Source organism: Leishmania major, chromosome 36 (genome assembly GCF_000002725.2).
Source record: "Leishmania major strain Friedlin complete genome, chromosome 36".
In the NCBI taxonomy this organism is placed as follows: Eukaryota; Euglenozoa; class Kinetoplastea; order Trypanosomatida; family Trypanosomatidae; genus Leishmania; species Leishmania major.
In genome coordinates, this window is record NC_007287.2 from 2,226,007 (window position 1) to 2,247,937 (window position 21,931).

The window sequence follows — 21,931 nt, forward strand, 5'->3', positions numbered from 1 at the left end:
ATGCCGCGGCGGTATCTGATGCCTCCTCCGAGACCTCGATAGCAGGTGACTCTGAGATCGGCGCTGAGCTTACCAAGATGCGCACACATTCGGACACGACGGCCCCAGCACGCCGCGGCGGGGACGCGGCAGAGAACGACGACATAGGAGGAAATGTGCAGCGCACAAATCTATTCCATGTGCTTCGCAAGCGCTGACAAACCGAGACCAAACGTCTAAGGCACGTTCAGCTGTCGCCGGAGGCGACGTTATGTGCGTTGCAAACAGGAGCGAGGTGAGCCGTCGGGTATCTTTTCTTGTTGGCGTTGGGCGGAGGGTGGACAGGCAGATGCGCCCATCCATCTGCCGTCGGGATCAGGGGAGAAAGAGGAGGAGCACTGTGAGCGCGTACACGAACACGCGCACACAGGAGTCGATTTGTGTGAAGAGGTCGTGCCTATCTATGTACTCCTTTCGATGAAGTCGTCTCTGACGGAAGGGTGTGCCTGTGTCTCCTCCATGCCCGGAAACAGCAGATGGAGCAGGTGCACCGATTCCGAGACACCCCCATCAAAGAAAACACACACACAGAGAAGACAAGGAGGGTGCCGAGAACAGTGGCGTGTAGGCGCGAAGGCAGTTATCAGGAGAGCGCAAGGGGGGGGGGCAGAGATGTGCGGGAGTCAAGAGGGTACGCGGAACGCGTGAGTGGGCGAGCTACACCGAACACGCGGGAAAGTCTCGTGACGCCCTTGAAGAACCATGTGCGCCAGCTTCGCGTGCTGGTAGTGGTGCAGCAGAGACGAAGGGAAGGCGCACATACGAGGCATCGCACAATGTGCCGAAAAAACAACGACAGCACGGGTGCGACGACTGCGGCGCGTGCCACTACTGTGTCGCCTCTGCTGCAAGCCAGCTCGGAGTCCATTCATTCTCCTTCTCGTGCGCGACCACACAAGCAAAACAAAACAAGTAGACTGCGAGAAGAGGCTCGTAGTGTCCCTGACCGCCACAATGCTTAAGGGTAAAAGCCACAACAGAGAGAGAGAGAGACACTCTGGAGTGGGAAGTGTGCGAGCGAGGGTTTCTCGCCACTCATGAACACTACTACGAAACACAGCTACGTACTGTAGGGACATGAGTAGAACGGTGAGAAAACAACGAAAAGAGTACCTACGCAGACAAAAACAAAGGAGCGAAAAAAAAAACAGCCCTCACAGAGACGCTTGGGAGTACACACGAGTCCCGCCACACGTCGCCTCAGCACTCCCTGCGGCTGAGACGAATCGGTCTTGGAAGGAGGAGTACGTGTGAAGACCTCTTTTCGTTTTCTTATCTGCTTGTGTGCGTGTGCGTGTGTGGGTTTGCTCGAGTGGGAAGCGCAAGTGGAAAAGGGGCAAAGAAACAAAACAACAACAAAAAAAAAACAGGATAGCGAAGACGGGAGGCACTGAATTTGTGCGCGTGCACACACAGATCTATTCGAGATAAGTACGCGCGGCACGTTTTCCGCGATGCGCGCGCATCTCCTCTTGTGTGTTGGATGAGCGAGGGGAAGAGGGGATGAGAGGCAAGAAAGGCACACGAGTGGGCAACGGAACGACTTGCACGCGATGCCCAGTTTCTGATATCACCTCATCGCCCCACGCCTACCCCGCGCATGGCTTCTGTGCATTCCACTTGCTTCGTCGGTCTCTACGCGTGTATGTGTATGTGCGCATGCAAGCACGTCTCGCACTTGGACGCGGCTCAGGTCAGCAATCTATGGAGCCACATAATCTCTCAGGGCAATATGTGTCACTTTATTCGAGACAAAGAGAACAAAAAAGAAGGCGCACGTTCTCACGAAGACAAGACACCTGTCGTTAGAGGCCGTGTGCTGGTATGTTGGAGTATCTTGCACGTGGAGGCGCAACAGGAGGGACACTGGCAGTGCGAGTGTGCCCTACGGGGGGGGGAGCATTGAGGGGAGTAGCGAAGACGCGTGGGTATCTTTCGTCAGCCTCACAAGTTCATGCAAACAAAGATTCAAAGAAGAACGGCGTGACTGCAGGACGCACAATGTGCGTCCGTGCTCGGGCAAAGCCTTCGAAACCCCCCTTCACGGAGAGCCCGACAGAAAACAAAATGTTTTTGAGCCCCGCTCTTTGGCCCCCCTCAGGGTGTAACGCAAAGCAACGGTAAGAGGGTCGACAGAGAAGAGCACGCAAGAGGGTCGTGCGCCCGCGCTCACCTGGTGCGATCTATCTATAGCAAGCACGAAAAGAACAGAAAACATGTCAACTTCGGGGGAACACAAAGAGAGAGAGAGGGGCTACACCACACAACAGCACATGAAAGGACCAATCATACAATCAACAAGAGAGGACGGAGAAGACAGAGAGACGGAGAGAGAGGCAACGAGACATCGCCTCCCTCTCATGGGCATTGCCCAGCACCACCACCAAGTAAATGAGCAGACACCGTACTCACACGAACGTGTTCCTCGCGAAGCTCTCCTCCAACACACGCAGTCCGTATTTTTGTTTTATTACGCCATGAAAAACCAGACGAAACAAAAAAAGTAGAAACATGCAACTCTCTCTGCGTCAACGAACCTTGAAAAAAGAGGCGAAGGGGAGCGAGGGCGTCCGGCCACCCAACCAGACGCACCCAGAATAGCCCCGCTACAATACGCACGACATCGTTCAGTGAGGACCAACGCACAGCATCACGCCCCATTCCTTCTACCGGAAATGGGATACGAGAAGTGCAGCGAGGGAAGCGTGTGTGTGCGTGGAGGGGGGGGGAGACAGGTGGCGCAAAATGCATAGTACGCCATGAGCGCGGTATCTATCATGCAGCACTGGGGCGCTGGGGGAGAGGCACGATCGCTCGGCGGAAAGGGGAGTGAAACAAGAGGTTGGAGCAAGAAGACACACATGAAAAAGACGTCACAGCAAGGCATAGACTTCAAAGAAAGAGGACGTTATGAGGGGTGTGCGAAGATGCCCTCCACCACGCGACACACACAGTCGCCTCACTTCTTCATCGCCTCTGCCACGGCAGCAATACGGGCCTTTGCGCTGCGCTTGTCATCCCTCACCGAGGTGCGCGTCCAGGCCTTGGCGACATGAGCCATCCGTGTCGAGCTCGGAATGTCCCGCAGCAGGGGAAGCAACGCTGCGTAGGTGGCTCCAAAGGGGTTGCTGCTATAATACGGAGGCACCTTGATGTCTCTCTGCTTGATCGTCAAGGATTCCAAGGTCTTGGGTGCCGCCGGCGCTGGCAAGGGGCCCGGCGAACCGTGCTTGGGGCTCTGGCGCTTGCGCGCCGAAGTCCTCACGGGAGGCGGATTAACCTTCGACTTCAACCCCGTCCGCTTCTCGAGAAGTTCCGTCGCGCGCGCGATGCGGCGATTCAGGCCGTTGAGGGAGTGCGTCTCTGTCCACAACGCCTTGATCTGGCGAGTGCCCAGGATCTTGGGTTGGTTTGGAATGAGCCCAGTCATGCGCATGTGACGGTAAAACTTGATGTAGGGGTTCGCGCGGCGACGGGCTGCGCTGGTCTTCCTCTTGGCGGCGGTGCGCCGCGCCTTTGACTTTGCCACGGCTGCGATGCGCGTCTGTCGAATTCGCCGCTTCAAGGCGGCGGCCTTGCGAGCCGCGTGCGTCGTGCGCGCCTTCGGCTTGCTTGCAGTCACCGTCTTCGGTGACGACCGTTTGGCAGCCAGGTGGCGCGCACGACGCACTTTCACAGAAGCCGGTCGCTTGGGCACTCGACGAGCAGCGCGCATCCTCCGCGCCCTTTTCAACTTTTGGGCTGCGGCGCTTCGGGAGGGCCGAGCCGCCTGTGCCTTTTTCGCCCTTGCTGCCGTGACGGGCGGCTTCCTCGACTTCGCCGCCTTGCGGCTGCGTCCGGTTGCCGACCTCCTTGCACTCTTGCGGGTGGCGCGCTTAGAGCGGCGCCTGGCGATCGTCTTGCTCATCGTCCTGGAGAACCTCTTCGCGCGTTTCCGGTCCTTCTGCAGCAACCGCACAGCCATCTCGACACGCTTCGGCACAGAAAGTGAGCGCTGCCGACCTGTCATGATCCACATGCGAAGTACTCGCTTGAGATTCGCCCTTGTGGAGGGAAACTTGGTGCGCCGCATCAACTCCGTCTCGAAAGCAGCAAAGGGCGTTATAGCTTTCTTGCCTTTCTGCTGGCGCCGCTTTAAGTGAATCGTCTTGCGCTTCGAAGCCGTGGTGCGCGCCAGCTTCGACCGTGACGGTGCTGCCTTCCAGTCGCCCGCAGGCTTTGCAGTCTTCTGCAGCTCTTTGGTGATTTCCTTGCCTTTCGTGCGGTATATTCGCAGTGCTGCCGCAACACGGGGTGCGGAGAAGCGGATGCCATACTGCGGTGCCGTCCTGTGCCACAGGACGGCAGCCGTCTGCATTTTTCGCTCCTGCTCCGCGTCTCTGAGCGGCGGGTAAACGGCCTTGTAGAAGCTAGCAAATGGTGGCCGCCTGCTCACCAAAGCCCGCATCGATCTCGAGAACATCGTGCGTTGTGGCTTGGTTGTTTCACAGTTGCTGGTACTTGGCTTCCGCCTTTCTTTGGTCAAGTTGTTTTGATGTACAGGTGCGCGTGCGCGTTCGTGGTAGTCCGCAAATGAAGGACCTGGAGGAAAGGTCTGTTCGTGGGAGCGGGACGGGGGAGGAGGGAAAGGGAGAGGCACACCGAAGAAGAGGTGCAAAAGGAAGCAGACGGTGCGTGGTGGAGCGGCCAGGAGAGAGCGCGCAGCGCAAAGAGAGGCGGAGAGTGGTCGGCGGACGCAGGGAGTAGGAGGAAGGAAAGACGATCGGGGCCAGTGGACGGCAGTGGAGAGAAAATGGGCGGGGAGACATCGCGATCAAAATGAAGAGCCGGATCGAATACCAATCGGCCTCGACGCTTTCGCGGACAGGTACGACAACGGATACGGCTTTCGCACTGACTGCAAGCGGGGTATGATTTCACACGCGGCCAAGTGCAGAAAGGGTGCACCGACTGCCTCCACATCACAGCAGCTAGGAGAAAGGGGGGGGGCTGCGGCGTCCAACATGTGATATATGTGTGTGTGTGTGTGTGTGTCGCTCTGGGAACGTCAGCCACCGAGTCGTTCAGAGCGCTCCATGCACTCTTTTCGTTTTGGTGCTACCACTCTTGTTCGGCATCCCTCCGCAAAGCGGGATGCTCGCGTGTGCCTTCCCTTCGCTTCCGAAACGACACGGAGAAGGTGCCCGTGCGCGAAGATATGCGACAAAAACGCCGTGCAACTTTAGTCCACAGATATACCCTCAGACGCAGAGCGACGCTCGCGCAGAAACAGAGGGGCGAAAAGAAGTATGCGTGCAAGTTGGCATACGTGTCATTTCCGAGGGGTTCGCCTAAAGCGTCCTCGTATGGTTGTAGGTGTGTACATTTTTGCTGTTCCCTTTTGTCCCCTGTGTGTGTCGGTGTGACTGTTTGCGCGGAAAAACGCACGGTGCGGGCGCCTGCGTATTTCGGCCTCCCTTTTGGAGGGGAAAGAGAGCAATGCGAGGCAAAGCAGAGAGAGAGAGAGAGAGCGAGAAGGAACGCATCACCGATGCGATGAGCCTCTCCCCCTTTCCCATCTCTCTCTCTTGCCCGCCCGCTTGCTCTTGTGCCCGGTACATGTTTCCGTACACGCAGATGCAAGTGAGAATAGCAACCAAAAAAAAACGGTGCACACCACGACCGCCGGTGAAAGGAAGGGGATGAGGGAAGGGGAGAGAACCGGGGACGGGGCGGAGGCAAAAAGCGAAAAAAAAAGGCAGAGTCGTACGGAAGGACGCGATGGAGGTGAAAAATGAAGGCAACTACAATGAACAGGGGTGCGCAAGCCACATCTTCGTTGCCCCGTTTGTCCTCACTGCGCCCTCGGTCGCTGTCGCTTCGCGCGTCTGTCTCCCTTTCTTCTCCGCACCTTGCACGCCGGATCGCCGTGGAGTCAGCCAAGGTGGAGGAGGAGGTGGAGGGTGACGGGATGTGTGAGTAATGTGAGGAGTTCGAGCAGCGAAAGGGAGAGGAGCGACGGCGAGTCTGCCACCGTTCCCTCTACACCCACACAGAGGAAGAAGTGAAAGCGTAAGAAAAACGAAACGTTACGAAGTGTGTGCGTTTGTGTATGTGTATGAAAACGCAACAGCTCCAGGCGCAGTCAACAACAAAAAAATGTATACAAACAAGAGAGCAAAGGTGTGTGAAGCGTGAAAGGGAAGCAGCGAAGCGAGGCAGAGAGGTAAGAACGCTGATGGCACACTGATCAGGGCCCCTTGTCGATGACCTCCCCCGCCATCGCGGTTCACGCACTCGTGTCCATCGGGCAGAGCCCCGCGAAAAAAGAAAGAAAACGAACTCGACAGCCGCTACTGCCTAGACATGTAAGGGACGGTTAGCAGTGAGCCCGTCCCCCGAACCACGCGCAAACGTCGTCTCTGCAGCACGGTCGCCATGCACCGACAAACCAGTATATATACGTATGCATGTATTTATGTACGTTTCTCTGTGCGTATACCAGGATACCTCTCAAAAGGGGGCCGCATACAGAATGAGAGGGAAAGAAAGAAAGGATGGAGGCGTAGAGGCGGAGTGTGGAGGGTGAGAGACTGCAACAGGAAGAACACGTCTGTCGTCTAGTTGCGGAAGGAATACAACCGAAGAGCGACCAATGCAGAGAAAAGCTGAGAGAGAGGGAGAGAGAGACAGAGGGGGTGGGTGGGTGCGAGAGAAACATACATGAATGGAATATACGCTGTGATGAGGAGGCTGCGAAGGAGGTGAGGAGATGGAGACATGTGTGTGTGTGTGGGGGGGGGGGAATATAAGGGGTAGGTCGCTTCCGCATGGAGAGAGGGGAAACCAAAGAAAAAGCGGCGCGATCTGACGAGGAGACGACGAATGACAAGAGTGGTCCGCACGTATCGAAACCGACTGCGGTCATAGAAGACGCGAGAGAGGTGTTTTGCAGAACATCCAGGACACTCCGTTCAGGAGCTATCTTGTATGAGTGCGTGACGCACAGACGTACACACACACACACACACACAGAGCTGTCGCACCCCTCCTACCTCCTGTTTCCGTTTCACCTCTGTGCGCCGTGCACGACAACGCGGCCCTTGTCAGAGTTGCGTGTCTTCTTGTCGGCTGGTGTCTCGATGGAGCCAAAGGGCATCTGGGCAATCAGCTGCCATTCCTCCGGGACGTCGAATGCGGCGCGGAGGTCCGCCTCGATTAGCTCGTTGTAGTGCTGCAGCGACGCGCCAATGCCGTCCTGCGCCAGCGCTGACCACACCGCAAACTGGGCCATCGCAGACGATTGCTGCGAAAAGGTCGAGACGTTTGCGGCATACCTCGGGAATGCCTTCTGCTGCATCTTGATGGCTGCGCCATCCTCGTAGAACAGAATGGTGCCGGCGCCCGCGGCAAAGGAGTTGTTCACCTTCATCTCACTCTGCGCGTACTGCTCCTCTGATGTCACCTTCTTGAGCGCCGCCTTCACGATGTCCCAAACCTTTTGGTGGTCCGCGCCGAACAGGATGACGACAGTGGAACTCTTGATATTGAACGAGGAGGGGCATTCGCGAATGGTGCCCTCGATGATCTCGATGACCTCGCTGTGGCTCTGTGAAAGCTTGTTGCCCAGGCTATAGATGGTGCGGCGCTTCGACAACGCCTCGATGAACAGCGCAGAGGACTTGACGGGGACGGAGTTGCTGCCCTTGCCGCTGGCATTGTCGTGGAAACCTTTCGTAGGTGCCGTAGACTTTGTCGAGAAGCAGCGCATGCCTCGTGGCGATATGAGTTATCGGTGCAGCCGGAAGAGCGACGGGAGGCAAGCGGACACCTTCAACCAAGGGATTCGAAACAGGTACAAGGGCGAGTGCCGCGCCGAGAAAACGAAAAAGAAATGGAGAAAAGAGTGGTGCACGCACACGCGCACAAACAGAATGGACGGGAAACTGGAAAAAAAAAACAGTGCAGCGCACGATCTGCTGGTGGCAGTTGAGGCGCTACAGGGGTGGTTGGGTGGAGTTGCAGTCGATGAGCGGGTGAAAAAAGAAGGAGGCCGGGGATATGAAATCTGCGTGCAGCGCGCACACGCGCGGAATGCACGCGAGCGCAGCGTGCCCCACAAAGGATAGGGTCACCACGCCCATGAAGCAGTCTCCGCATCGATGAAGCAGGCGTCGAAAAGACGAGAGAGAAGAAGCAGTCCAAGAGGGCAGCGATACCGGGAAAGGGAAGCTAACCATGCAAAGACGCGAGGGAGGAGGTGAAAGGCATCAGTCGCTACCCGAATACCCGCCCGTCGAGGGGGAGGCAGTGCTCAGCGTTGAGCACCGCAGCAGATGTCTAAGAGGAAGACTTGCCATAGCTTCGTCGTTCCTCGTAGCGTGTAATGGGACTGCAGAGTGAACGCTGCCATGCGAAGTCAACAACATCCGAAGTGAAACATGGCCCTTTCTTACCAGCCCTCGGAGTCGTCTTCGAGCCTCTCTCTGCATGACAGAATGGCGGTGCGCAGGCGGCCGTGCACGTCCTCGCAGACAAACCTCCAATCAAGGCAACGGTCGCTTGTAAAACAAGAATGGAAGCGCAAAGAGCAAAACAGAGGGACGCTCTGAGGCGCATGCACGACTAGTGAGCCACGTTATGCGCAGAGCAAGCACGGAAAACGAGAATCACGACGAGAGAACAAGAGATTCATCAGAGAAGCTACATCACTGCTACAGCGCGCCAGCAGTGAAGAAGGGCGGGCGTAGAACAAGAAGCACTCGTGAAAAATCGAAGGCGCTTGTCCAAACAGGTCGCAGAGACGGTGTGGTGCCGCCTCCGAGCCTACAACGGAACAGCGCAGCGCGCTGGTGGATTCACTGGCTCTTCAACTTGCTCGAGACAACAAAACGAGAGTAGCGAGACACTAAAAGGCTGTTGGCTGTGAAGTCAATGGTGGTCGCGGGGATGCGGCAACGGCGGCGGAGCTGTTGACCCCTGCTGGCGGTGTCGGCGACTGCTGCGGTAGCGAGCTCGTGCTCGTGGACGCAGCTTGGGTGCTTGCGCTATCTGCCGCGTTCGTCGGAGGCGCGGACGGCGAGGAGGAAGCTGCGGTGGCTACCCCCCTCGACGTCTGTGGCGACTTCGACTCCGCTGTTTCTGCTGCCTGCGCTTTCGCAGCCAGCGCCTCCGCCAGCTTCACTTTCCCTGCCTCGAGCCGGAGCTGCCGCTCTTCTTTTGTGAGCGAGCGCCACCGCTCGCCAATAACGCGCATTCGCTCCTTTGGCGCCAGGTGGTGCAGGGAGGCCATGTGCTCCTTCACAAACACCGCGTACGGCGACCCCACAACCCGCTTGACAGCTCTCTTCGTGACAGCGAGCGACCCGTCTGAGCTTGCCTCTGTGGCCTCGTCCATCGCACCTCCTTCGGCTGACTTCCTGCACGCCGTCCTCCGTGACTTTGACGCCTTCTTTTTCTTCTTCGACGATGAGCCCGAGGCGGGTGCGGCCGGCTTCTTCCGCACAGGTATCACCGGCAGAGCCGGTGTCGCGGTCTTCATGGAGTGGGCGTTGTTGTACTGCTCAGTGCGCATCTCTATCGCCTTCCTGGCGTTCTCCGGTAGTGACTCGTAGATTTGCAGTAGTTTCACCTCTTTCTCACGAGGGCTGGCGCCGGTAAGAGCGGGGTTGTCCTTCTGCTCACGCGCGAAGAGCTCGTAAGTGGTGAGGGGCTTGAAGTAAGCAGCTGCGCGCTCCAGTGCTTCCTGGCGCAGCTGCTCGATGGACGCCTGCTGCTTCAGCGCCAGCAGTTGTTCTTCGGAGAGCTTCTTGAAGAGCTGAGACATCGCCTTGTGCCGCTCCGTTTGCGTTAGCTCGCGGAGAGACATGTTCGTGAGAAGCTGCTCGCGGCAGAAGATTTCAAATACCTTTGCCCGCCTCACACTGCACCGCAAATCGGTAATACGCAACATCGCAGAAAAAGCGGAGAGGCAGCAGGTGGTTGACTGAGAAACCGGGGGGATGGAGAAGGGGGGGGGAAGCAAGATGGCGATGCACGCGCGTACTCACGCAGTCGATCACACGTTGGACTGCGGCTAAGCCGCTGTTATGCACCAATGAGCTCTTGATGTCTTGATGACGTACCTCTCTACAGTAGCGATAAAATCTATGTCGGCCCTCTATGCCGAAGCTGCCGCTTCAGGAATTGTGACAGCCTCGTTCGTGACGGAAGGCGTAGTCCCACGGCCAATCAAAAAACGGGTTTGGTGGCGAGAGTCAGTGTGTATATATATATATATGTGTGTGTGTGTCTGTCTGTCTGTGTGCACTTGGCCAGCTTATTTGACGCCGTCGTGAAACGACAGATGACCCGTGAACCCTGTATATATATTTACGTGCGTTCTTCGATCTTTTTCATGCACGCACACGTCTGCAGGTGCTCGGCCGCACGCACTTCTTGCCTTCACACCGGAGCGTTTTCATCGCGTGTGGCGCGGGGTGGAAAATAGGGACGGACGGACGGACAGACCGGAGGGGGGAGGTGACCAGGTAGGGGGAGGAATGAAGATGTGATCAAAGCCCCTAAGAAAGGAGCGGGAGGAGTTGCACCGATCATTCCTACACGGGCACAAACCGACGGACAACAACCGCTACGTGCGTTCGGGCAAGCTCCACGAGAAGAAGTAACGACGATTCACTGTCATCGTTGCTCTCTTCTCCTCTCTCCGTGGGTGCGTCCGTGTGGGTGGGTGGTGCCTTCCTAAAGACAAAAGTGTATCATGCGCTGCTGCACTCCCATCGGCCACCATCCCTGTGACAATAGAAGCCACGGTTTTTGGAAAGCGAACCCGTGCCACGTGTACCAGGCGCGGCACAGCCCACAGACGCTGTCACTGTTTCCACCGCGATCTGAGGTCGAGTGCGATCCAACTCACTGGAAGAAGTATGCATTCTTTCTCAGTGTTTCTCTCTTTTCCAGGGGAGCTTCATTCTAAGGATGGCGTCTAGACTGAGAAGAAGGAAGGCGAAGGGTGTGTGTGCGTGTGCGGGGGGGGGGGTGCGACGGGAGAGGGGGGGGGGAAGGGGACAGAGAAGGCCGGACAGTTCCACAACCATGGAGAGCCGTAGGTGCTGCAGAGAAAGCGAACGCAGAGGAAAAAGAATTTCGCACAAAAAACGCTGACTCCTCGGCAACGGAAGAACTACTCGAGAGCTCAAAAGGGGGACCAAGTGCCGTGATGGGTCCCGATCCAAAGAAAAACAAAGAAACGAGGCGAAAACGTGCGAAGCACGACAGGGTTGCGCAGAGAGGAAAATAACAATCTATGTGCTGGATGGTGTGGCGAGAAATCTCTCTCGCGCCATGCGCATCTGCGTGCTGTGAGAAAGGATGCACACTACTCTCTCTTTCTCCACCCGCTGCGTCACCCGCGATGCCAGTCCGCATGTTGGACCTCGCAGCTCGTCTTTGGTTCCTCTTCTAACCGCCTCTGCTCTGCGCTTTGCTCCTCTTGCGCCCTCTCTTCCTCAGTCGTCAGAGACGTGCACAGCGATTACGAGCTTTCCAGCCACAAGGTCCCTGCGCAGGCAACGCACCACCACGGCATCCGCTGACAGTTGCCCACAGAGAGCAGTCCTTTGTGTCTGCAGTGGGTCAGTGGGCGCTGGAACAAGGACAACACAACTCGGACGAGCGCCCTGGAGGTGTCTTCTCTCCCGTTGCCTGCCTGCAACTCTCCCTCTCTCCCCCCTCTCGAGCGCGCAGTTCATTCTACAAGCTCCTTACGTGCCTGCTGACGTTTGGAGCGACACGGCGACGGACTGCAGTAGGCAGTCGGAGACACGCGCACCCGGAGCAAACGTGGTTCTCGCTCAAAAGAAAAGGCGGAGACGCTGTTGATGAAGCAAGAAGAGAACTGCCGCTTCACAGAGTTGTGTGTATAGAAAGACACACTCGCACGTTGTCCCGTCCCACCCATCATCCCCTTCGCTGCTTCCACGACACTGTCGAAAACTCGACAGCCAACACAAAACAAGAGGAAAAAAACCTGGCGACATGCTCAAAAGAAAAACTTTGTGCGTGGAGAGAGAGAGGCGATGATGAGAGAGAGATGACGAAGAGCGTCCATGGTCCGTTAACGATCGTCCCCCTCTTCTTTCCCTTTCAAGAAACTATAGAGGTGGAAGGCATAGATGCGCATGACACGGAGTGTCCTAGTCGGTCGAGCAGGGCCCAGCAAAGAAACGGACGCATACACATATATACAGACAGACTAGCTCCGCTGCCCCTTCCTGTCCACGCACATGCTAAGAAAAGAAAGGTGCATGCATACCTTCCTCTCACATCCAACAGAGCAAAGACAAACACGAAAAAAAAGGTAAACTCAACGAAAGTCCTCAGTGTATGTACGCGTGCCTGCGGACATTGCATCTATGGCCCGCGGAACAGTAACAAGCACGCAAAAAGATAGAGAGACAAAAAAAACGTGGAGTAGACACAAGTACAAGCATAAACGGAATACGAGCTTCGAGAGGGGAGAAACAAGACACGTCGATGTCAGCAAGACCAGCTACGTGCGATACAGGGTGGGGGTGGGTGGTAAGGGGGACGCGGCATTCGGGATCAGGGAAGCGCACAGGCGAGAAAGAGTGACGATAATGGACCGCGGGCCAGGCGTCAGTGCGGCTCTGCTTGAAAGCCGCCGCTCCGTCATGGTCAAAGACACAATCGTTGCAAGCAACACCTAGCCCTTCTCGCTGTTGTTGTTAGGCGCGTTTTCCAGGCATGCTCTGTTGGCACACGCCGGCAATGTCCTTCCCCTTCTCCCCCGCTCTGCATTCGCCAAGACCGCCTCCGTCCCCTTTCACGGCTTGTTCTCCTCCTGCACTCCCTTGCTCTGCCTCGTCTTCCATCAATCGCATAAGCATTCTCGCGTGATCAGCTTTGATTACGATGCTCTGCGGGGTTATTTGGTGGTACGCGCGTTGTGCTGCTTCCACAATTTTGCCACAGCCTTCATGCGGTCGAGGTGCGGCAGCTTCTCGAAACGGCCGATATTTGCCTTTACAAAGCTGGCGTACGCCGACGGCGCGCGCGTAGATCGCGGCTTCTTTTCCGTCTTCACTTTTCTCTTCTGAGTCTTGTGCCTGAAGCTGGTCCACGCAGCGGCGCGTTTGTCAAGGGCCGCCTTGTCGCTCGCACTCAGGGATTTGTACAGCTTCGACGTCATCTTCCCGCGATCGCCCACAGAGAGGCCCTTGAGCTTCGGGTTGTTCTTCTGCTCAATCATGAACATGGAATACGCGCCGATGGCGAGCCGCCGAGGAACAAAGCGGAGCATGTTGCTGTTTTCTTTTTGTTCTGTTTGGTCGTGCCTGCGCGTGGTGCTTTTGCTAGATGTGGAGTGTGTCTAAGATGGGGTGGGGGGACAGTAGTGCAAAAAAAAAAATTCAAAGCGAGCTGGTGAGGCGAGCAGGCGACAATGATGAGGAGAGAGGGGGGGGCGACTCGGTGCAAAGAAAAATACAGCGAGTGTCAGCTAAGTGGGCGGAACAGGGGCTCCGTCAGGCACCGCGGAAGTATGAGCGCCGATACGAAAACCAACAAAAACACATACAGAGAGGAAAAGAGGAGAAGATATCCACGTACAAGGATTTTTTGTGTAAGAGACCTGCAGTGCCAGCCGACATTTGATGAACCCGCAAGCACACGTTTCGTTTTGTTTTTGGTGGTGGTGGTGGTGGGGGAGGGGGGTTCGGGTGTACGAACATTGTGGCAGCTACGCGGGTGGTGGGCCCGGGGAAGAGTACCGTGAGCGACTGCCCGTTACGTAGCCGGCTACGTGCGTGACTTGCAAAGCTCGTCAACAGAGCCGTGCTAGTGAGATGGGCGTCATGCACGTCGCTTCGCCACATCACCGGGATAACAAACGCCTCTCCGTGCTTCCAAGGAGTTCTCTCGTGCACTCCCCTCCCGCCATTCCTAAATTGGCGCTTGTCCGTGTCTGTGTCAACGCACGGAAGACCCCGAGATGCTGTTGGAGCCGCATGTCACACACGCGACCACACAAATACGCACACGCTCTTCCACATACGTCATAGCCGCCACACTTGTGACTTGCTGCTCATATGCCACTCTTTCGGTTTGTTCAGCTTGGTGTTTTTTTTTCAACTATCATCATCGTAGCCACCTTTAGAGAGAAGAGAGAGAGAACGAGAAGAATTTGAGAGTTTGAAGAAGCCGGAAAAAAAGGTACAAAAATAAAGCACCAAGGCAGAGAATCGTAGTTATCGCCCTTCTCTTGCACCCTCCCCCATCTCCTTTGCACGTTGCCGTGTCCACGAACATCATGAATTCCTTCCCTCCCCCTCCTTCCTTCGAGGGGCCGTGGCGTATTGCTTCGTTCCGCCTACGCCCGCGACACGTCAGCGACAAATGCTCTTTTCAACCCCCACCCCCACCCCACCCACCCATCCAATCATGAGCAAAACCAAAATGGGAGAGGAGGGTGGGGGGGGGGGGGGCGGAAAAGGAGGAGAAAGGGGACGAAAACAGGGAGGCATGGGGCACATGGCGGCTCTGATTCCCTCACCCAGGACCACATTACAAATGCCGAGAAGCGAGGGGGTCTCTGAAACACAGGAGAGGCAGAGGAGGAGAGGTGACGGACCTCCTCACTCATTATGCGTGGCCACGGACACGAGCGAGACGAAACAGAAAAAAAAAACAATAAAGACACAGACACCTACCGCTATACATGGCACCACTGCCGTGGGTGTGCCTGGTGTATGTGTTGATGGTGGTGGGGAGTACATGTTCTCTTTTCGTGTGCATTTTTTGTGCGTATGTAGGTGCGTGTGTGTGTGTTTTTTTTTTGCTTTCTTCTCGGTTCCTCTCTTCTTCTTCCTTTTTTCCGTCGTTTATGTGGGCCTGTGTTCTCTCCTCTTCTTTGTTGTTTTCGTTGTTTGGGTGTTTCTTGTTGTTGCGATTTGCTCGACTTATTTTTCGCCTTTTTCCCGTTTTTTTTTCGTTGTTCCTCCTTCACGACGCAGTACAGGGTAAAAAAAAAGACATATATATATATATATATGTGTGTGTATACGCCAAAACGAAACGAGTCCGATACATACAGACAACGTCGAAATCATCCACCACATACAACATACTGACAGAGAGAGAGAGACACAATAGCACCTTCGACATCGCCCATACACGAGTACGCAACAGTGAGACACAGAGACACAGACCGACACACGGTGCGAGAAAGCAAGAGGGGAAAAAGATGAGGAGGGAGGGGGGAATGTTGAACGGAGGCGCAGAGCGAGCAAGCGGAATAGGGAGGAGGATGGCGTCTTTGCTAGCGTAGAGAGAATCATAAAGCGCACCGAAAAGGAAAATCAAGCGTATTTACGGCAAGCCATGAATGAACTACGCCGCCGAACACGAAGTACTCGATGAAGAGCGTCAGGCTTCCCCCTCGACTCCTTCCTTCGTGACCTCAGCGCATGTCATTTTCGGATTTGTATCTCCACCCCAACTTCACAACTCTGAAAGGGTGCGCTCCTGGATACGGCTCGACTCAGGAACCGCCACCTCCCACATCGACGCCCTTCCCCTTTTCATCACAAGCACACCACCCAAATGATGAGTCACGCACACACGCGGACAACCACAGGCAAACATACAGAGAACACACGAATCGAAACATCCACGAAAAGTCTCCATTCTCCTTTTTCTTTCGACGCCACTTCATATACTTTGAAAATGTTTTTGCTTCCTTCCCTTTTTTCGCTAGACAGAATTCCAACCAGGGAACGATCTCGCGCCTCAGTCGATTGATTGCTGCCGGTAGACCACACCACCGCCCCACGTCCATACACCTCTCACCTTTTGTTCGTCGTGAGGGCTGGATAAGACGAAGCGCGCAGGCACACACAAAAAAAAATCAGTCGGCCCGGGAGACGGTGTGGATTGAGAGATGTCCATATACATAGTGGATCGCGCGTCAAGAACAGGAGATAAAAAAGCGCGCGACAGTTACACTTTCGTTCCCCCTTTCCGTTGTCCCCCTTTACGTCGTTGCGTGTTCAGCAACGCACAGCACAGTATGCGTCACCGCCATCGACGCAGTCGCGTGTGCGTCGACCAGCATTGATGTACATACGCATATATATATATATACACGCCCTTGTCAGCATACGGAAACGAAGGAGGAGAAGGAGAGGAGAGAGCGCCTTTCCGTGGCCCTCCAAGAAGAAAAACGTTGACAGATGCCTGTTGGTGTGATGTATAGCCGACACCGTCACCGACGAGACGGGGCAAATGACGGAGGGACAAAAGTACCGAGGCACGTCGCCGGCACATTCACGCAGACCCACACGCTCGATCCCTCCCTCCCTCCCTCTCTCCCTCCCCGCTCCCACCCCCTACACACACACACACACACACACACGGATGCACATCGGTGTCCCTGTGCGCACGAGGAAGGGGCTTGAGGGAAGGGAGGGAAGGTGAAGCGCTCATGCGGAGAGAACAACAAACAAAGAGAAACACACAGAAAAAAAAACATACGAAAAGAAAACCCAAAAAAGATCAATACAAGGGGAGGGGGGGGGGAAGCAAAAGAGGAGGGAAGAAACGTCAAGAAGAGTGACGGTACAAACACACGCTACGAAAAAAAAAAACATACACACAAAGAAAGCAAAATATCCAAGAGGCAAAAAGGAGACGCCGCTGCGTTCGTCATCCAGGAGAAAGACTCAGACAAGGAGAGACATGAGAAGGCATGGGAAAACGAGGAATGAGGAACAGCATGCACAGGGGTCACGCGTGCCTGTCAAGTGGAGCCTCTCTGGCATGCTCCTTGAAGGCGCACACCCCCCTTCTTCGGAATCGCTCCCCCGTCATTGCCCTGCCGCTCGCTACTTGCGCAGTGGCATGATATCGTTGTCTTCAGGGCTTTTCTACTTTTTGTTGTTGTTTTCGTGTGCACGTACAACGAAGAAGCGGATCGTGTCTTCCGCGAAACCTCACCAGCGAGAAGGTTCGCGGAAACAGCTGGAAGGGCGAGGAGGGAGGAAAAAGACGGACGGAAGAAGATGTTCAGTTCCAGTCGCACTCGAGACGAACCGTCGTTGGAATGCGCGAAAACGACAACAAAAGTTATCGCCTACACACAGCGAGGCAGGGCATGAGCCCAAGCACACACAAACACACTCACACACAGATGCATGAATGCCTTTGTGGTTGCTGCGCTGTTTACGGCGAGCGCCCCCTTCCCTCTCTCTCTCTCGGTCCTTTGGCTCAAAATACCGCAGCGCCTCGTGCATCTCACGAAGACCTTCACTGCGCGCACGCACAGACACACAGACACACACCGGCAGACATGCATGCCATACGCGCGCTGCGGAGAGAGAAGGATGCATCAAATTTCGGAAGCTAACCCGCGACGGAGCCCGATGTGCTGTTCGTCTTTCTTTTCGTTCCCCTTGGAGGGGAGTGCACGCATGGCGTACGCAGCTGCGGCACACCACTGAGATCACTGTAACCTTTTGGAGCAAGTGTCTCGTTTGGGTCCCCCTTCCTTTCCGCTACCGCCAGTGTCGCACGCGGGGCGTGTCGATGGCCAACTCACCTGCCCCCCTCCCCTTCCTCCGCAAGCGGTGAGGTAGCGCTCGACCTCATTGCAGCGGAGGCCGCAGCCGACAAGCACGTGCCGGCGAGAAGAGGGAAGCGAGGAAGGATCTAGGTTCAAGTGCGGCGAGGCTCCCCGGGGGAGCATCAGCTGACAGGGGTGTTGCGGCTTCTTACATCAAAGCGATGCTCGAACGGGAGTTTTTGTAGAACTCACCACGGCCCTTCCCGATGACCTGCGGCGCGTTCAAGTCGTCGAGCTTGCTCTCCATGTTCGAGCGCGGGATCGGGCGCTTCGGGGACGCCGCCGGCGTCGGGTCGATGGTGGGGTCGTAGTAGCGCAGGATATTCGGGCTGCCGGCATTCTTCTTGAACATATGCTTGTGCGGACGGTAGTTGTCGTCGAACACAGGGTCATCGCGCTTCTTTGGGCTGCTGACGCTGCGAGGCTCACCCTGGATCGGGTGACGCCGATCTGTGCGGGCGCTCACCCTGCCGCCTTTGCTGCCAACCGGCTCTTGGAGACACGCGGAGTCGGCCTTTTCGTCCGGCGGCAGCATACCACCGTAGAACAGGTTAGCCGTATCATGCGGCGGGCGGCACAAGCCACGTGCGAGGCCACGTGGTTGCTCCTTCTCCGGCAAGCCCCAGCGGCCAGTGCCGAGCACGTCGTGCTCCTGCTTCGCGGGGGTGTTGATCGGCTTGATCACAGGCGGCTTCCTCGGCGGCAGCTCCTGGGCGCTGCACTTGCGGGGGCCCAGCTGCTTGAACGACGGTGGCTTCTCGTTAAGCTCATCAGCGGTGTAGCAGTGCAGGTTCAGCACATCAACAGATTCGTTCGTCTTGTTAGACGCCTTGTGGCACGGCGGCAGCGAGCTCTGGAGCACATCCTCGCCCTCCCGCAGCGGAGGAGCCTGACCGAACATCTTCGCGTCCTTGTGCGGCGGCGGCACGTGACGCTTGCCGGTCGTCGGAGGGGCGTCGCGTGGCGGGCGCGGATCGTTGTCCTCGAAGTACGGCGCCTCCATTGCACCCTGCGGGTGCGTGATCTTTACGCCGCAGCGCCAGGGTGCCTCCGGTGCCGTGACGATGCAGTTGTTTGCCAGGCCGTCGCGGCCGCGAAACGGCGCGGTGGCGCCGTTGACAGAGCCGCCCCGCGTGCGAGGCTTCTTCTGGCGGGACGCACCCTGGCCTCGACTGGCCACGGCGCCGTAGGCATCACCGGAGGCATACATGAGGTTGTGCAAAGACGCTCTCCTCTGCGCACCCCCGATGCGACCCGTGATGGAGGAATCGTCACCGTTCGTCATGAAGTACTCATCCGTCAGCATCACCCCTACCGAGTCACGGTTACTGTTGGGATAGCGACGAATGCCCGTAAACATGCGCGGTGGATGACGGGGACCGGAGAAGAACTCTCTCGGAGAGCTGAAGTTGTTGCGAGGAGGGGCGCAGTGCTGACGGCCGGGGTTCGGGCGCCGCTGAGCGCTATCGCTCGCCAGATCCAAGCCCATGATAATGCGCGCGGCGTTCTCGCCGCTGCAGTTCTTTCTGGCGCGTTGGCGAGACGAAATGCCAGCCGGCTCGCCGTTGCGTTGAGGGGAGGTTTCCTGCGTCATCGCGGAAGCACTCGAGACGGCAAAGAAGTGGGGGGGGGAGGTCTTGATAAATAAGCGTGGGAGGAGCGGCAAGAGACTGCTGTGTGGTGATGCCTGAAAGAGAATGTTCTTCCGTAAGATCGTTACACTGTTGGGGAAGCTGTCAGTTATGCGATCAGAGACACGCATCCACAAGCAGCAGCAGCAGCAGCAGGTGTCACGCGCACAAAAACACGCCAGGTCGAGAGAGATACAGGACGGGGGGTGCGGGGGGGGTGACGCGAGTGAGAGGACGGGGGAGTACAAGGAAGACGACAGCGACACACCGGCGATGCATCGAAAGAACAGAGAAGGGCAAAGGAAAGCAGAAAGACGAAGTGAAAGCGCTAGACGGCATAGGAGGGAATGGCGGATGGGGGAGGAACAGAGAAAAGAGGCTGTCTGAGTCCACACGCAGATACTCAGATTCTCCGACCTAAATTTCTGGAGAAACGGGAGCAGAGGCAGCGAGGCGTGACAGTGCAGACGCACACGCTAAAGACAAACACGCAGGCGCACCCAAGGGAGAAACGAACGGGGACACGGACGATGCACACCCGCCGCGCCAAGCCCGTTCACGGCTGCTGCAGTTGTTCATACGAGTACGCGCTTTGCTTTTGTTCGGTTTCCCCTTGGTCGTCGGGCAGGCACGCAAGCCTGAACGGGACGGGTGGTCTTCGGTGACACCATCGGCTCGGACCGCCGTTGGACTTCCAGGCCGCATACCGCACGAGGCGTGTTGTCGGCAAAAGAAAAGACTTTCGGCGTTCCCCTCCCTTCTGCGCGACGTACATTCCACGAAGCTCCAGAGCAACGCGTCAACTCTATAGCGGTGCAACACAGTCACGCAGACATCTCTGCATCTCCTTTTCTTGCCGACTCTTACAGTGAGAAGCGCATGGAAGAACGACAAGCCGTTTCCGCGCAGCACACAGACGTGGTCGGCTCCACTCACCAACACAAAAAAGCCGGCACATAGCTCAAGCTCAGGACAGAGAAATCGGCAAGCGCAGCAAAGTCCACACTGCTTTCACCCCTTTCTTCCAGGCAATATTTCTTCTGTCTTAGCACACAAGGCGAGCTCCGCTCAACCCCCCCCCCCTCTTCCCGGCCTGCCAGAGGCCCGTGGTGTGGTGCGAAGCAGCCGAAGACACGCGTGTGTTACAGCAATGTAACGACGTTGCCATCCAAACATGGGCTCTGCCTTAACCGCAGTCCACACACCCGCTTCGCAGGCCGCCTCACAGCCGTGCCCGTCATGCCGGTCGCCACCCGATGCATCGCCTCGGAGGTGGCACTCCGGCTCCCTTGACGAGGAGGTGGTGTAAGGGGCCAGGGGATGGGGCACACGCTCGAGTGGCGCTGGCGCTTTACCCATCATGTGGATCCTGCGAACCTCTCCCCCGCCGCAGGTCGCTCCGGCGACCACGCCGTCCACGACCTGACCTTGTCGCCCATCAGACGTGGCTCGGCATTTGGCAGAGGGATAGGGGAACGGGGGAGGGGCTGCGTGGCTCCCTTCCCCCTCCCACACACACGCACACACGCACACAGACACAGAGAGAATGTGCAGGGCCCTGACGCCCTCGTGGGGTGCCTCTCATCAAAAGGGCCGGCATTTGTTTCCCTGTTTTAAAAGGGCTTAAGAGCACCTTTGCTAGACACCCTTCTTCGACAACTGATGAGGATCGCACTGGGAATGAGAAATGACCCAAGGGATCCAGAGAGTTGTAGTTTTGACAGCGGCCACAGCCACCTGTACAGAATCGAAGAGGACATCGCAGCGACATCAGGTTCTCGATACGTATTGCTATGGAGCTCATCAGTGAAGCAGTGCTTCCGCCAATCTTGCGTTCTGCGCGGATCCACAGAAGAGGTGGGGATGCCATGCACATCTGTTCGCAAAAAAATGAGCAAGTAGAGAGTATCATCATCCTTTGCTGCGCCACCGCCGTGTATGTGCGGCGGAACCCCCGACGCACCTAGCATCATCCGTGGAAGTTCCAACTTTGCAAAGCAGATTTTCGCGGACACACAGACGTGCACACACACACACACACATACATATATATATATATATACATATATATATACATATACGCTCTTTCCGGGTAATCATCCGCGCGGAGAAGAGGCTGCAACCTGCCCCCCCCCTCCCCCTTTCGCGCTGCTCACCCTGTAAAACACTCGACCCCCCCCCTCTCCATTATTGCGCGCTTCGCTTACCGCGGTGCAGCTGTTGCACACCGAAGAACGCCCTCTTTTTTCCAATACCACCGAGGACAAAGAGCAGCCGTAAGGCAGCGTCACTCATCTCCCCTCCACATGTTGTCATCTAGCATTGGCATTTTCCACCAAACCCGGACCCCGCTGTTCCAGCGAACGCACGTACACGGTCAGTCGTCGTCTCCACCGTACATTCACGTTTGCGTGTCCAATCCCTCTATCTCTTCGACAACCGATGAGGATTGCACTAGAATTAAATGACTCGAGGAATCCAGAGAGTTGTAGTTCCTTTTCGAGGGTGACCCTACTCCACAGTCGCGGCGAGGAACAATACCAACGAAGTCGAGAACGTCCACAGAGAAAAAAAACGAGGCGAAGGAAGAGAGCGGGGCAGCAGCAGCGCGGGCAAGGGAAAAAGCATCAGATTCTCGATACGT

General features: G+C 56.5%; 5 protein-coding genes across 5 annotated transcripts; all 5 read right to left on the reverse strand.

The window, feature by feature from the left end:
* Positions 1-2,998: 2,998 nt before the first annotated feature.
* LMJF_36_5820 (mkiaa0324 protein-like protein) lies at positions 2,999-4,501 on the reverse strand (the record flags this gene model as incomplete). The annotated part of the gene is made up of 1 exon (XM_001687117.1): positions 2,999-4,501. One exon carries the CDS (start codon positions 4,499-4,501, stop codon positions 2,999-3,001), a length of 1,503 nt encoding a protein of 500 aa, XP_001687169.1.
* A 2,586-nt stretch (positions 4,502-7,087) lies between these two features.
* On the reverse strand, positions 7,088-7,789 carry LMJF_36_5830 (conserved hypothetical protein; the record flags this gene model as incomplete). The annotated part of the gene is made up of 1 exon (XM_001687118.1): positions 7,088-7,789. The coding sequence occupies one exon, from the start codon at positions 7,787-7,789 to the stop codon at positions 7,088-7,090; it is 702 nt and encodes a 233-aa protein (XP_001687170.1).
* Positions 7,790-8,926: 1,137 nt separating this feature from the next.
* Positions 8,927-9,970, reverse strand: LMJF_36_5840 (conserved hypothetical protein; the record flags this gene model as incomplete). Its single annotated transcript, XM_001687119.1, has 1 exon — positions 8,927-9,970. One exon carries the CDS (start codon positions 9,968-9,970, stop codon positions 8,927-8,929), a length of 1,044 nt encoding a protein of 347 aa, XP_001687171.1.
* Positions 9,971-12,964: 2,994 nt separating this feature from the next.
* LMJF_36_5845 (putative kinetoplast-associated protein) lies at positions 12,965-13,339 on the reverse strand (the record flags this gene model as incomplete). The annotated part of the gene is made up of 1 exon (XM_001687120.1): positions 12,965-13,339. One exon carries the CDS (start codon positions 13,337-13,339, stop codon positions 12,965-12,967), a length of 375 nt encoding a protein of 124 aa, XP_001687172.1.
* Positions 13,340-17,804: 4,465 nt separating this feature from the next.
* On the reverse strand, positions 17,805-19,418 carry LMJF_36_5850 (conserved hypothetical protein; the record flags this gene model as incomplete). The annotated part of the gene is made up of 1 exon (XM_001687121.1): positions 17,805-19,418. One exon carries the CDS (start codon positions 19,416-19,418, stop codon positions 17,805-17,807), a length of 1,614 nt encoding a protein of 537 aa, XP_001687173.1.
* Positions 19,419-21,931: the final 2,513 nt, after the last annotated feature.